This window comes from Saccopteryx bilineata, chromosome X (assembly GCF_036850765.1).
Source record: "Saccopteryx bilineata isolate mSacBil1 chromosome X, mSacBil1_pri_phased_curated, whole genome shotgun sequence".
NCBI classification, from domain to species: Eukaryota; Metazoa; Chordata; class Mammalia; order Chiroptera; family Emballonuridae; genus Saccopteryx; species Saccopteryx bilineata.
This window is the reverse complement of record NC_089502.1, coordinates 23,363,662-23,380,008: the sequence shown is the minus strand read 5'-3', so window position 1 is coordinate 23,380,008 and position 16,347 is coordinate 23,363,662. Positions and strand designations below refer to the sequence as shown.

Here is a 16,347-nt window from a genome sequence, read left to right as displayed (position 1 = left end):
CTTGCAACAGTTAGTTACCTGTATGCTACTGTGTTTAGCTCCCAAGCCTTCTAATGGTGGCAACACTCAGTGTCGAGTCATCTGTGTGGGTCATGTTTTGTCTGTAGGCAAATGAGCCTCTTTGCAAATGCTTTCTTCATCTGCCTACTTAGCTTTCTCTCAATTATATGACAAAAGCAAAAACACTGAGTGGTTTATCTGATTATGCCACTTATGTGTTCTAAATCTGTTTGAGTCGAGCTACCCCACGGTCAGGATGCATAAGGGCCATAAGTCTTATCAAGGTCAGCTAGCCTAGCCTTCTAAGTCATCAAAGTGACTCAGCCTACTGCCCTAGAATCAGCTCTCAGTATCAGTCAGCTTGAATTCAAATCTTGACTATATACTCATTGGGTGTAACCTGGGGCAAAAGGCATACTTGACATCTCAGTTTTTGTTTTCTTACCTGAATCATGGGGATAATAATAGTGTCTGCCATCTAGAATTTTTGTACAATTAAATGAGATAACACACATGAAAACTTAGTACTAGACTGGACACATAATAAGTGCTCAATAATAATTTACATGTAGTAAAAGGCCTACTTTACCAGTCATTCAATTGTGTTCTTCTGACAAGAGGAAGTTCACAAACACAGGTTTGAAGTTTGTAAATAATGTCATTGAAATATATTAAATTGAACTGGGTTTTTAAACATCACTTGGTTTTTAAGTTTTTGTGTGTGTGTGTGTTGATTCAGATGTCATTTGTCAATATAAGTTAGATCTCGGGTACCAGGCTTATTTAAGGACAAATTGAAATTGGGCAGCTGTGGTATAACAGAAAAGTGACAAGAATTGCTACATTCCAAACTTGCTGGTTGTGTGGTGCTGGGCCAGTTAGTTAATATCGCTAAATCTCAGTTACCTCATATATAAAATACACCAATACAGATACCTACTTCACAAAAATATTGTGAAGTTAAAAGAAAATAAGGTGGCCCTGGACAGGTAACTCAGTTGGTTAGAGTGTCCCCCCAATATGTCAAGGTTTTAGGTTCAATCCTTGGTCAGGCTACATACAAGAATCAACCAATGAATAAATAAATAAGTGAAACAACAAATTGATGTCTCTTTTTCTCCCCGCCCCTTCTTCTCTTTCTCAAATCAATCAATAAATTTTTAAAACTTAAAAAAAGAAAATAATATATGTTTGAGTGTGTTGCAAACTAAAATGTACTGTGTAGATGCAAGAGCTTGTTACTATTATTTATACATATAATCAAAATTGGATTTATTTTACCCAGAGTAATACTGCATGTGTTGACCTGTAGAGAAAATATAGTTAGATTGCTTGTTTTCAACTATTTTCTTTAGAAGAGGCCCACACCTTTTCTGTCAGATTAAATATGTCTGCAATAACTGAGATCACTACATGGAGGAGACCTATAGTTCAGAATTCAAATGTGACTTACAGAGCCAAATGATACCTTGGAACATTTTACAAAAGAATGAGAAAAACTCATCAAACCAGGAGGAGGAGAAGGGCATTAACCACCATGAGTAATAGGTTTGTCCGCTCTGTGAGCAGCCAGACAACATTGCTGAAGCATGAAGCCAAACGGTAGGGGTTGAAGTTTCTTCTTACTTTTCTGAGTTTATTGCTCAAATGTCCCACTCTGGGACACAATGACTTGTCTCCTGTCTCTCTCAGGGCCAGACTTTCTCTCTTTCCTTGAGTTCATGAGTCTTTTAATATAGCTCTACATCATAGAGGCTATTTCTTTCACCATTTTTTCTCTTCAGACTCACTGCTCCCTGAGCATGGAGAAAGCTACAGAGTTGATGACTTATTACCTTATATAAGAAAATAGAAATAATGCATGCTTTTTGTTCCTTTTATTCCTCTGGTGTACAGTAAATAAGTCTACACCATCTAAATAATTATTTCGACTCTAGCCCATTCAAAAGTTACCCCAGAGTTGTTTCCAACGAGGAGAAATGCTTCGAAATAGGAGTGATTGAATCTCTTGGAAGAAGGCAAGTTTTGACTAGATCCCCTCGAAGAAAAAGACTTTATTATGATGCACTGGCATTTTGGTTTTAGGTTACGTCAGAGACCTTGTAGGTCAGAACTGCACAATAATAAAAACGAGTAAGTTTTAAGTTTCAATAACAGTTCTAGTGCACAATCTGTGTGAAGGACACTGAATATTTTAATTTCTCATGCACATCTTTCCCCAACCCTTTTCTTCTATGTGTAGGTCAAAATGAGTTTTATTATTTTTATTTTATTGTCACTGACATCTATATAACCTCTTGACTAAGTTTTCTTTGGGGACCAATACTGCCCACCAGGATGCAGCTGAGCGGGTGAGGTATAGACAGGGTTCTTGGACAAAAAGTTTCCATGTTTATTTTTAAACTCCTTTTTGCAATAGTCTAGAAGCTAGCAAACTATAGCTTGTGAAATGAACAAAGGAGGATAAATTTAAGAGACCAGCAATGTTGACTTCAGTGGCTTCCTTATATCTAGTGTTAATTAGTAAAATATGTCATTGCTGAAGATGAAGCAGAAAATAACAATGAGCAAACTCATGTTATTACACTTCAAATAAGTAAGCAATTAAAAAAATTCTTTACCTAAGGCAGGGGTCGGGAATCATTTTGGCTTAGAGAGCCATGAATGCCACATATTTCAAAATGTAATTCCATGAGAACCATACAACGACCCGTGTACATTAGGCATTATCCAATAAAAATTTGGTGTTGTCCTGGAGGACAGCTGTGATTGGCTCCAGCCACCCGCAACCATGAACATGAGCAGTAGGAAATGAATGGATTGTAATACATGAGAATGTTTTATATTTTTAACGTTACTATTTTTTTTTTCATTTTTCTGAAGCTGGAAACAGGGAGAGACAGTCAGACAGACTCCCGCATGCGCCCGACCGGGATCCACCTGGCACGCCCACCAGGGGCGACGCTCTGCCCACCAGGGGGCGATGCTCTGCCCATCCTGGGCGTCACCATGTTGCGACCAGAGCCACTCTAGCGCCTGAGGCAGAGGCCACAGAGCCATCCCCAGCGCCCGGGCCATCTTTGCTCCAATGGAGCCTTGGCTGCGGGAGGGGAAGAGAGAGACAGAGAGGAAAGCGCGGCGGAGGGGTGGAGAAGCAAATGGGCGCTTCTCCTGTGTGCCCTGGCTGGGAATCGAACCCGGGTCCTCCGCACGCTAGGCCGACGCTCTACCGCTGAGCCAACCGGCCAGGGCTCGTTACTATTTTTTTTATTAAAGATTTGTCTGCGAGCCAGATGCAACCATCAAAAGAGCCACATCTGGCTTGCAAGCCATAGGTTCCCGACCCCTGACCTAAGGGGTTGGACTTTGGTCTCAGGTCTTTATTGATAGCTCATGCTTTTGAGCTTTCAGAATTTTACAAGCCTTGCATTTCACGTGAGGAAGTCCAATTCACCCAGCTCTTTCATATGGAAAAATGTACAACATAGTATAAAACTTTTAGCTCTTGGAATTCAGGGAATTTTCAAAGGATCAATCCAGAAGCAAAACAATGCATTTGCAAATTATACTTCCATTTGTTTTTATCATGAAAAGACCCATCTATACTTCTTCAGAAATAATACGCAGTGTGTGTGTGTGTGTGTGTGTGTGTGTGTGTGTGTGTCTTTTATAATACAGATTTTCTAGAAATGAGTTCTCTCCCTTAACTAATTAGGAAGGGCTAGGGCATTCCAGATATGCCTAAAAAAATCAATGTGTACTGGGTGGAATGAGAAGTAAATTGATCTTTAGAAGACACCTTCCTTTTACAGTTCAGGAAAAGCATGACCATTGCTCATTAAAGAATAAAATAAATACACATATACCTGCTGTCGAATGAAATCTCTGGAGAAATGACATGAGTACTGTCCTTGCCGACGAGGAATTTGATTCGATCATAGAAGAGTCTTGAAGTGTGCTGAGAGAAGAGAGGTTGGTTTTGCTGAATGAGGTCAAGAGGGTCTGGTGAGCCTTGACAGAGAGGACTTACATAACAGTTGCTTTGTTGACAACAATCAGGGTCCACACAGTCAGTCAAACCATCTGAAAAAAAAGTGTTGAAGTTTAGCTTCAAAAGAAGCGACATTGTTTAAAATAGGCACAAATGGAGAAAAATCTAGAATATAGCCAAAGGTAACTGCCCGTAATTGAACTTGGAATTTATTAAATTCACAATTCTTACAATTTATCACTCACTCTGAGTTTATATGGTACATCAGTAAAATTTAACCTTTTTTTTTTCATAAATCCTTCTTTCTGGAAATCTCTAGCATGTGTGGGCTGTATTACATTGTTTAGCATTTTGGATAGAATATTCTGTGTGAGAGAGCACTCTTGAGAAGTGTACTTTTTCCTCAGCAGGACCAGGCTAGCAACTCTCTCATAATTATTTTGAATTTCTCACACCATGTACAAGTATGAGCACACAATTAACAAAGGCTTGACAACCCGAATTTGTTGGTGTTCTTAAAAAATTCTCCCTATATTTTTATTTACTAGTCAATTCTCAAAATAGAGATTAGTATTCTCATGGTTACCAAGTGTCAAGAGCAGGGCAGTTATTTTCAAATATGTGATTAATTACCTGGAGTGCTTATTAAAGATGTATATTCTGGAGCCCTGTTTATTAAATAAGAATTTCTTCAGAGCTCAGGATTATGCATACTTAATCTGGGTGATTCTGAAGCACACTAAAGTTTCAGAACCATTTTGTAAGGAATTATTAGAAGCAAGTTGTTTCTAATAGCAGTTATGTATTTCATGCAAATACCAATAAACCTCAGGTATATGAATATGAAGAATTACTAGGTGTACCCAAACTACGGCCCGAGGGCCTCATGCAGCCCCCCGAGGCCATTTATCTGGCCCCCCACCGCACCAGAAGGGGCACCTCTTTCATTGGTGGTCAGTGAGAGGAGCACTGTATGTGGCGGGCCTCCAATGGTCTGAGGGACAGTGAACTGGCTCCCTGTGTAAAAAGTTTGGGGACCCCTAGATTACTTAATCCAGTTATTCCAAGAGAAAACTCTTTAAAGGGTTCATTGTTTGGTAGAGGAATAATGGGAGGCACAGGGATTACAGGAGCAGGGGAAACCATGGAGAATCTAATAGCTGCAGAACACTGTGTCAGGTGCTTGAGGAAGCAAAGAGTTTTATAAAAAGACCCTTTTCCTGTTTGTGGAGCTTGGAGATTAATAGAGAAATAGGCATCTAAAACTGCTGATTTATACTAGCTCAAGATGCAGGAAGTGTTGTCAGATGCCTACACAGAAAGAGGAAGTTTAGAGTGATTAATTTAGCATTATGGACACTTCTTTCCACACCCAATAAACAAAATAATAATAATAATAGTAATAATAATAATAACAAAATAAAATAAAATAATAATAACAACATAAAAAAATAAATTTAAGTCCTTTCAAGGTCCTTAAAGCAGACAAGTGGCTCTAATTTAGATGTTTAACAAGGGTAAACAAAAAGATGCTAATCTTCTTGGCTTGCGTTAGAATCTGGAGGTTCAGATGGAGTCTCATTCCTTAGGCTGTTGATGAAAGTTACCAGCACTGATTTCATGAAGCTCTTGCACCCCTCTCTCTCCCTCCCTTGGCTGCTCCCATGAAGCTGGAGGGGCATGCACCACAGCTGTGGGCAATGAAAGCCAGGGACACCAAGAGAGTAGGCATTTGCAATAGTAGCCCTAGGGCACCCAGGAAATGTTTTTCCCCACATGAGGTCCTTTCAAATTCCCTGTACCATAGACACTGCTTTGATTTAAAATGCAGTTTGCTTCTTTCTTGCCTTCCTTGTTTGTTGAGTGTATTTCTGCCCCAGTTTCCACTTCTCTGAGTATGAGTATATATTTCTTTTTCACTGATGACTACTGTGGATTCCTTTCAATAAGAAGTACCCTTCTGCTCTCCTTCCGCCCCTCATTCAGAAAATTAGATTAACAGATTTTCTACAGATTTTAAACGCCACTACCACCTCTCTCACCAATCCGTTGTTCTCAGTCTCCTATTAGCACATTACCTTTTAATTCTGCTAATTAAACATCTGGATGCACTGAAAAGCTGGCAAAAAACTCAGGCAGATTAGGAGCATTATCTGATGTTTCAAATTGGTGTGCAATATACTCCAGAATGAAAAACTGCTCTTTGAATGGGCAGTCACTTTTATCTTTTGATTGGTAATGAGTGCAGTAGTAATAATCAGATTGGGCATTCATAGGTTTCAACCATTCGACCACACAATTATAACTTATTTTTAAAAAGAATAAATTTGAAATAAATAGCAATGCCCAAATTATTTCAAAACTGGATTTTAAACTAAACACAGGTCCAATTCAAAATTGTGATTCACATTCTCATGTAGTTATGTGCTATAAGTTCCAAGCTAATGTTTCATATTTAATAACTGTCTATTATACAGGACCAAGCCTCTAAGACCTCTGCTTTTTTGAGAAAACATCAAGATTTCTGTTGAATATAGAAATTCCACAAGCAAGCAGACCAATAATAGCATGCAACCCCCAAATAATAATTCATAGGTAAGCTCAGTACATGGGCAAAGAGTTACTTACCAATTACTACATTGGATAACAGCCCATACAGTATGTCTAGACTGTTACAAAGAAGTGCAAATGACAGTCACACTGCATGTGTGGGTTTCTTTTTCTTTTGGCTATTAAGGGTTCTTTTGTTGTTCTGAATTGGAAGCTGTGGCACCCTCCTGACAGCCAGGCTCAGGGTGTCAGAAATGGGCATATCAAATGTTAACTTATTTTACTTTTAGGGTCTGTTCCCTTAAAAAGAATAAAAAGGAAAGAGAGCAAAAAAGAGAGGTTAAATTGTCTTGAAGGACTAAACATGGCATTCACTGATCCTAGCTTTGCCAACCAGTTAGGGACTTATGCCAGTTGGCTCAATTGGGGCTGATGAAGATCAAGGACATTGGCTTCTTCTGTACATAATCAAATCATTCATTATTAAACTTTTACCTACTAGATGTATGCCCTTGGTTGAAAGGATTGGACCCTGGCTGGGTAGCTCAGTTGATTGGAGTGTTTGCTGATACACCAGGGTTGTGAGTTTGATCCTCAGTCAGGGCACATATAAGAATCAACCAATCAATGTATGGATAGGTGAAACATTGAATCAATGTTTCTCTCTCTAAAAAATCAACCAATAAATAATCTTTTTTAAAAAAGGAAAGATTGGACAAAAGAATATACATGGTATGTGGCAAACTCATATTTTCTTAATCCTTAAAATGAACTTTAAAATATGTATCTTTTCAGAAACAGCACCCATATTATCTCCCTGATAAAAATGGATAGCTAGTTTATGATAGGGTGTCCAAAAGGATTTGGAAACATGCATAAATTAGTTAATATTTGCCATAATGACACTAGATACTTCCACAGGTATTATTTCAACTAATCCTTGCAAAAACTCTGTTTGGTAGACATTCTCATTTTCATTTTACAAATAAAGGAGGGGAGGCTAAATGTGGTTGCATACTTGGAAGAAATGTAAAAGTTCTGACAACAAATCACATCTTCATCATCCTCATCATCAAAACAGTATTACTAGTACTGAGCTAGGCTCTAAGGCTTCCAAGCACCTAATTAATGTAAGTATTAAGAACACACAAAGTGGTCGAGATCAAAGAACAAGACTATATTCTGATTCTATCTAATTTTGACTGTGCCACTTACAGTTTGTATGGTCCTGGACAAATCAGTTCAACTCTTGGAATTTCTTGTAGATGAGTTTACTCAGCTACAAGTTAAGGATAATAAAAATACCCTACAGAGTTGTTGTAAGGATCATATGTTATAATAATCATAAAAAGCTTAGTACAGCACTCTTGATAAATGTTAGCTACTGTCATTTACCAAATTCTAGACTGTGCAGACTAAAAAAAAGTCTAGGTATAGTGTCCTAGGGGTAGATGCCTATGGTCTGCAGTATCAGCTTCATATGTTCAGACTCACTTCTACTGAAGTTGTTTTATCACAGGCCAGACAGCAGTTAACTTCTGTGTAGCATATTCAGATCACTGGAATATGTTCATTTTGTGAACTCTGCTTGGTTAGGTTGTCAGATAGGTAGGAGTCTAACTAACTTTAAATAGACAATAAGGCCACAGTAAATCTTTTTTCATTAAATTTCACAAATTCAGAATGTGTTATCATTTGGAAAGGGGCTGGATTGAAGTTTGACCTTTTTAGCCTCCATAGAATCGAGGTTCTGCCAAGCAAATTAATAGTGAACAATAAACTGAAGGGCTGCTCATTCAATTGACTCAGTTAAACAAAATCTCAGGCATTTTAGAAACCCACAAACAATGGATTAATTATAAATCAGATAAATCTTTCATAAATCTTTACTGAAGCAGGCTCTCTAATAGGCATTCCTGTATTAGTAAAAAGAAAGTGGGGAAGGATCAAGTGCACTTGGGGTTGGACTTGCTCAAAACACTGTTGTTGCTAGAACCATATGCAACTTACTCTTTCTGTCAGAAAGTACATTGTTTATGTGCCATTAGTATTCATGTCCTCCCAGTCTCCACCTGTTATCAATGGCTTCCCATATTACTCACAGTAAAAGCTCATGTCCTGACAATGACTTACTTCTTCACAATGTGGTTCTGCACTGTCACTCTCTCATCTCTCTGATCTAACCTCTTGTTATTCTACAGCCCCCTTTACACTATTTCTATGCCTGGACTATTTTCTCCAATAGCAACATGACTCATCTCTCACTTCCTTTAAGTCTTTACTCAAATGCTACCTTTTCAGGGAGGCCCTCACTGACCACCTTATTTAAAATTTCACCTCTCATCCATACTCCGTGTACTTTTCTTTTTTGCCTGCTTTTACAAAAACGTTTTCATCACACTTACCATCTCCTATTACACATTTTTAAAAATGGTTTATTTTCTGCTTCTCACAACTAGAATGTAAGCTCCATGGAAGCATGGATTTAGTCATTTTTTAATTCATTGCTGCTACTTCCTCAATAACTGGAATAGTGCCTGGCTCAACACAAGCATTTGGTAAGTATTTATTGCATGAATAAATGTATGTCCAAAAATTTCTATTTCTCTGTCATTTGTAAATTCACCTACAGATAATAAACATTCAATTAGGGCATTAAAATATGTTATAAATGGAGTCTTCATTAATATCGCACCTTTATTACCCACTTTAAATTGCTGTGTTTCAAACATTATCTCATTTATTTTCACCAATGTCAAGTAGGCAGATGTCAAGTATTACTAGCTATAGTTGATAGATAATGTGACAGATCCACTCAGAGTGGTTAACTGAGTTATGGAATTTAGATTTTCTAACTTCCACTTGTATCTGGAATCACTTGTCAGTTTAGGCTCTTATAACTAAGTGATGATCCTTTAATAATAGATTGCTTGAAAATGAGAAGGGTATTGATAGAAGACAATATTTACAAGATATGCTTTTTTGATGCTAGGTCTTCTGACCCAGTAAATCATAAAAGCAAAAGTGGAGAGGGTGTCTGGTCCTGAAACAGCAAATGTTATCAATTAATTGTTCCTTCTATTTCATTTTCATTTTTATTAACACTGCAGCATGCTGGTGGCATTCAAAACATGAAGCTTATTAATTCATAAGCTTATATGTGCTCATAATTTACCCACGGTGCTGATTCCCAGTTCTAAAAACACTACATCATAAGACAGGTTTGCAAATAACTATTGTTCTTAATGAATGGTGACTTGTTATGAAGACTGATTCTTGGAACATCATTATCTTTTAGGCAATTAACTTATTAATTTTACCAGTGAATGTGAATATGGACCACTGAAGAATTTGTACAAGGAAAACTTGGACAAGCATGTGACAACTATTTAAGAGATCAAGGAGATAAAAGGCCATTTCAATTAAACACTCTTATTCTATATCTTTTTAATCTCCTTGACAATCTTTCTTTCCTTTGTAACTGAAATGAATAAAATATAATCTTTGTCTGATAGAAGATCTTAAAAAATTCACACTTTTTGCTCATACAGGCAGTGGTGCAGTGGCTAGAGTGTTGACCTGGGATGCTGAGGACCCTGGATCAAGCCACCCGGTCAAGGCACATATGAGAAATCAATCAATGAACAACTCAAGTGCCACAACTATAAGTTTATATTTCTCATCTCTCTCCATTCCTGTCAGTCCCTGTCTATCCCCCCTTCTCTTAATCAATCAATCAATCAATCAATCAAATTCACACTTTTCTATGTGATCTGCTCAGACCTACCTTTATATTCTCACCTCCCACCAATATCTTGCTGATTCATTCTATTCTAGTCACAATGACTTGCTTTTATTTCCTAGAAGAAGTCAGTATATTTCCGCCTTAGGGGTTTGCACATACTATTTCCTTGGCCTACCATTCTTCCCCTGAGTCATGTCAGGCCTCCTTAACCATGTAGACTTGGTTAGGTACCCTTATCAACATTTATAGCACTCTAAAAATTTTACAAAACTCTGCAGTTGTACATATATGTTGTACATATATAGTTATTTGTGTGGTTTCTTACTTAATATCTAGTTTTCTCCACAGGTGATAAGTTCCACAAAAGCAGTCTTCTTTTGTTTGTAATTTTCTCTCCAGTGCCAAATGTAATAATGCATAAATGAAACAGTGGGCACCCAATATGGTATATTTATCTGAAAAGCAATCATTTGAGTCAAACATCTGGATCAGTGCTATCCAATAGATGTTTCTTCGACGACGATGGGAATGCCCTAGGTCTGCACTAATATAGTAGTCACTAGCCATATGTGATTACTGAGAATTTGAGAGGTGGCTAATACAACTGAGAACCAGAATTTTTAATGTTATATAAGTCAAATAATTACATGTAACTAATGCTTACATATCAGATAGTGCAGATTTTGATATCTCCAAATATATAGTTGGATATTGGATGGTCTATAAACTTAGCCAAACAACGTAAAAAAGACTTGAAACTTTTATGAAGTCAAATTGATCATTTTTTAAATTTGGTTTCTTTCCTTGTTTTTATGTTTAAAGTTCCTTCACATATTGAGATCTGTCACTGATATTTTCTTCGAAATGAGGTTGTTGTTTTTTTTTATCTTTAACTCACTAGTCAGTTGCAGTGTTTCTATTTATCTTATTTTTTTGGAATCTGGTATGAATTGAAAATCTAAGGTTTTTTTCCCCCTTAATAGTTGTCTCCGCACCTTTTATTTCATAATGCTTTTTCCCCCCAATTAATGATGCTGGTTTTATACTATACTAAATTTATATTTGTGCTGGGGTGTGTTCCAGAGCTTTTATTCAGTTATAGTAATCTGTATACTCTTACATCAGTACCACTTTGTTTTAATTATCATAGCTTCAAAATACTCTTTAACATCTGATTGTTGTTGCTTGCTCTCACTAGTCTTTGTTTCAATCTCTCTGATTCAGTTAATATAATGTCTAAATGTGCTTCCTCATGTCAAGTTATATGTGTGTGTAATGTATGGTTATCATATTTACCAAACCCAAAATCAGTACACATGATTAACACAGGACAATGTGATCACCATAATGTTACATCTTCTCCTCCAAACACAGAGTAATGCCATCTTTCTATATACAATGCATAATATTCTTTTCTTTTTCTTGCATATTAATGAAAAATATCCAAGATTATTTGTTCTCTGTTAAGTTTTTACTATTAAAGTAGCTCTTAGACCCTCTGTGTCACCCACATATTTAATGCAGCCCAGTTAGTTACTAAGAATCACATTGCATTGAATCAGAGTGTAGCTAAAATCAAAGCTGCAGAAAGTAGCAGCAATAATAATCAGTATTCAAAGCTGATTAGAATGCAAAATCCCTGGCCATTCTTTAATTATCAGCTATAATATGGAGTAAGCAGGTAGTAGGTACTTAAAGCAAATCCTTGAAAGTATTTTTCTTTATTGATTGGGAAGATCACTGCAGAATTATATTGAAAAAATTAGGAACACATTTTTCCAAAAGGATCAATTGGCATTTCCTGATTTAATTGAAATGTACAAACACACACACACACACACACACAGATGCAAACAAATATGCAAGTATCAATAATTAGTCATAGTCAACTAAGTGAATCTAGCCATTTCTGGAGAGCTAGAAAGCTGAAACTACCAAATGAAGGAAGTTTAATGTATTCTTAGGGATAATATTTAAATAGCATCAAAATGGATTTATTGTAAAATATTTTAGTAATGAGGCTTTCAGGTTATTTAATCCATCTTCCTTCCTCAAGATAAAATTGAATTTATATTTAAAACCAATATCATCTTAATCCTACTGAAGAAAAAAAAACATGGTAACTGGAAGTTCCAAACTCCCCCTCCCCCCCATACTCCCTAAAGAAACAATCATAAAAATGCACTTAACCCACATGGGGTTTTTGATTCCCACACCGATACAAAATTTTAAAGAAATATTCAGAAGTCAATACACATTCAGCAAAATCTTCTCTACTTTCTGTTTCTATGTATACAACAGATATTGAGAATAATCCATTAATCCATCAATATGTAACTGATCCATTCATTAAACATTTTGGCTGCCTTGAGATAACCTTGAAGTCATAAAAATGCTTGATAATACCTTAAGGAACTAGAAAAAGAAGAACAAAGACAACCCAAAAGCAGCCGAAGAAAGGAGATAATAAAAATCAGAGCAGAAATAAATGAATTAGAGAACAGAAAAACTATAGAAAAAATTAATAGAACAAGGAGCTGGTTCTTTGAAAAGATCAATAAAATTGACAAACCCTTGGCAAGACTTACCAAGGAAAAAAGAGAAAGAACTCATATAAACAAAATCCAAAATGAAAGAGGAGAAATCACCACGGACACCGTAGATATACAAAGAATTATTGTAGAATACTATGAAAAACTTTATGCCACTAAATTCAACAACCTAGAAGAAATGGATAAATTCCTAGAACAATACAACCTTCCTAGACTGAGTCAAGAAGAAACAGAAAGCCTAAACAGACCTATCAGTAGAGAAGAAATAGAAAAAACCATTAAAAACCTCCCCAAAAATAAAAGTCCAGGCCCTGACGGCTATACCAGCGAATTTTATCAAACATTCAAAGAAGACTTGGTTCCTATTCTACTCAAAGTCTTCCAAAAAATTGAAGAAGAAGCAATACTTCCAAACACATTTTATGAGGCCAACATAACCCTCATACCAAAACCAGGCAAGGATGGCACAAAAAAAGAAAACTACAGACCAATATCTCTAATGAATACAGATGCTAAAATACTAAACAAAATACTAGCAAATCGAATACAACAACATATTAAAAAAATAATACATCATGATCAAGTGGGATTCATCCCAGAATCTCAAGGATGGTTCAACATACGTAAAATGGTTAACGTAATACACCATATCAACAAAAAAAAGAACAAAAACCACATGATCTTATCAATAGATGCAGAAAAGGCTTTCGATAAAATACAACACAATTTTATGTTTAAGACTCTCAACAAAATGGGTATAGAAGGAAAATATCTCAACATGATAAAGGCCATATATGATAAACCATCAGCTAACATCATATTAAATGGCACTAAACTGAAGGCTTTCCCCCTTAAATCAGGAACAAGACAGGGTTGTCCACTCTCTCCACTCTTATTTAATGTGGTACTAGAGGTTCTCGCCACAGCAATCAGACAAGACAAAGAAATAAAAGGCATCCATATCGGAAAAGAAGAAGTAAAGCTATCACTTTTTGCAGATGATATGATCCTATACATCGAAAACCCCAAAGAATCCACAAAAAGACTACTAGAAACAATAAGCCAATACAGTAAGGTCGCAGGATACAAAATTAACATTCAGAAGTCAATAGCCTTTCTATATGCCAACAATGAAACAACTGAGAAGGAACTCAAAAGAATAATCCCCTTCACGATTGCAACAAAAAAAAATAAAATACTTAGGAATAAACATAACAAAGAATGTAAAGGACTTATATAATGAAAACTATAAACCATTGTTAAGGGAAATCGAAAAAGATATAATGAGATGGAAGAATATACCTTGTTCTTGGCTAGGAAGAATAAATATAATCAATATGGCTATATTACCCAAAGCAATATACAAATTTAATGCAATTCCCATCAAACTTCCAATGACGTTTTTTAAAGAAATAGAGCAAAAAATCATCAAATTTATATGGAACTATAAAAAACCCCGAATAGCCAAAGCAATCCTAAAGAAAAAGAATGAAGCTGGGGGCATTACAATACCTGACTTCAAACTCTATTATAGGGCCACGACAATCAAAACAGCATGGTATTGGCAGAAAAATAGACACTCAGACCAATGGAACAGAATAGAAAGTCCAGAAATAAAACCACATATATATAGTCAAATAATTTTTGATAAAGGGGCCAACAACACACAATGGAGAAAAGAAAGCCTCTTCAATAAATGGTGCTGGGAAAACTGGAAAGCCACATGCAAAAGAATGAAACTGGACTACAGTTTGTCCCCCTGTACTAAAATTAACTCAAAATGGATCAAAGATCTAAACATAAGACCTGAAACAATTAAGTACATAGAAGAAGACATAGGTACTCAACTCATGGACCTGGGTTTTAAAGAGCATTTTATGAATTTGACTCCAATGGCAAGAGAAGTGAAGGCAAAAATTAATGAATGGGACTACATCAGACTAAGAAGTTTTTGCTCAGCAAGAGAAACTGATAACAAAATAAACAGAAAGCCAACTAAATGGGAAATGATATTTTCAAACAACAGCTCAGATAAGGGCCTAATATCCAAAATATACAAAGAACTCATAAAACTCAACAACAAACAAACAAACAATCCCATAAAAAAATGGGAAGAGGATATGAACAGACACTTCTCCCAGGAAGAAATACAAATGGCCAACAGATATATGAAAAGATGCTCATCTTCTTTAGCTATTAGAGAAATGCAAATCAAAACAGCAATGAGATACCACCTCACACCTGTTCGATTAGCTATTATTAGCAAGACAGGTAATAGCAAATGTTGGAGAGGCTGTGGAGAAAAAGGAACCCTCATTCACTGTTGGTGGAAATGTAAAGTAGTACAACCATTATGGAAGAAAGTATGGTGGTTCCTCAAAAAACTGCAAATAGAACTACCTTATGACCCAGCAATCCCTCTACTGGGTATATACCCCAAAAACTCAGAAACATTGATACGTAAAGACACATGCAGCCCCATGTTTATTGCAGCATTGTTCACAGTGGCCAGGACATGGAAACAACAAAAAGCCCATCAATAGATGACTGGATAAAGAAGATGTGGCACATATACACTATGGAATACTACTCAGCCATAAGAAATGATGACATCGGAACATTTACAGCAAAATGGTGGGATCTAGATAACATGATACGAAGCGAAATAAGTAAATCAGAAAAAACCAGGAACTGCATTATTCCATACGTAGGTGGGACATAAAAGTGAAACTAAGAGACATTGATAAGAGTGAGGTGGTTACGGGGGGGGGAGGGGGGAATGGGAGAGGGAAAGGGGGAGGGGGAGGGGCACAAAGAAAACAAGATAGAAGGTGACAGAGGACAATCTGACTTTGGGTGACGGGTATGCATCATAATTGAACGACAAGATACCCTGGTCTTGTTATCTTTGAATATATGTATCCTGATTTATTGATGTCACCCCATTAAAAAAATAAAATTATTAAAAAAAATGCTTGATAATTATTTAATTATTTTTATCAAGTTCTACTTTCTTAAGGCTCAACCTTAATTGAGTCAGAAATTATAATCGCATAGTGTTAATGTACTTCTGAGAATATACCTTTCAATCAATATAACAAATGAGAAATCTTTATATCATCACCTCAAATTCTGTTTGGAATGAAGCAGACCACGGAGGCTTACATCTTGGCTCTATCATTTTTTGTCAAGTATTCTTTTCTTATGATTTTAATTTGTGTTTACATAGATTCAAGTGTCCCAACAAATATATCTGCCCTCACCCCCTTATTCCCCCTTGGCCCATCATGCCCCCTCCCCCCAATGTCATCCCCCCTTCCCTCCAGGATTTGGTGTCCTGTTCTCTATATTGCTGTGTCATGTATATATAATTTCATTAATCTCTTTCCCTTCTCTGATCCCATCTTCTCTTCTACTTTTCCTCTAATGCTTTCCCTCTGGTCCCTTTGATCCCTCTGTTCTGTTGCTCAGTTCACATTGTTCATTGGATTCCTCAAATGAGTGAGGCC

General features: G+C 36.5%; 1 protein-coding gene across 2 annotated transcripts in view; it reads right to left on the bottom strand.

Moving 5' to 3' along the window:
• TENM1 (teneurin transmembrane protein 1) overlaps nt 1-16,347 on the bottom strand; it is a 1,131,584-nt gene that overhangs the window by 210,893 nt on the left and 904,344 nt on the right. For both annotated transcript variants that reach the window (XM_066248720.1, XM_066248721.1), the window contains one exon: nt 3,867-4,083. In XM_066248720.1, the coding sequence (XP_066104817.1) occupies nt 3,867-4,083 (217 nt within the window). The remainder of the gene's footprint in view (nt 1-3,866; nt 4,084-16,347) is intronic.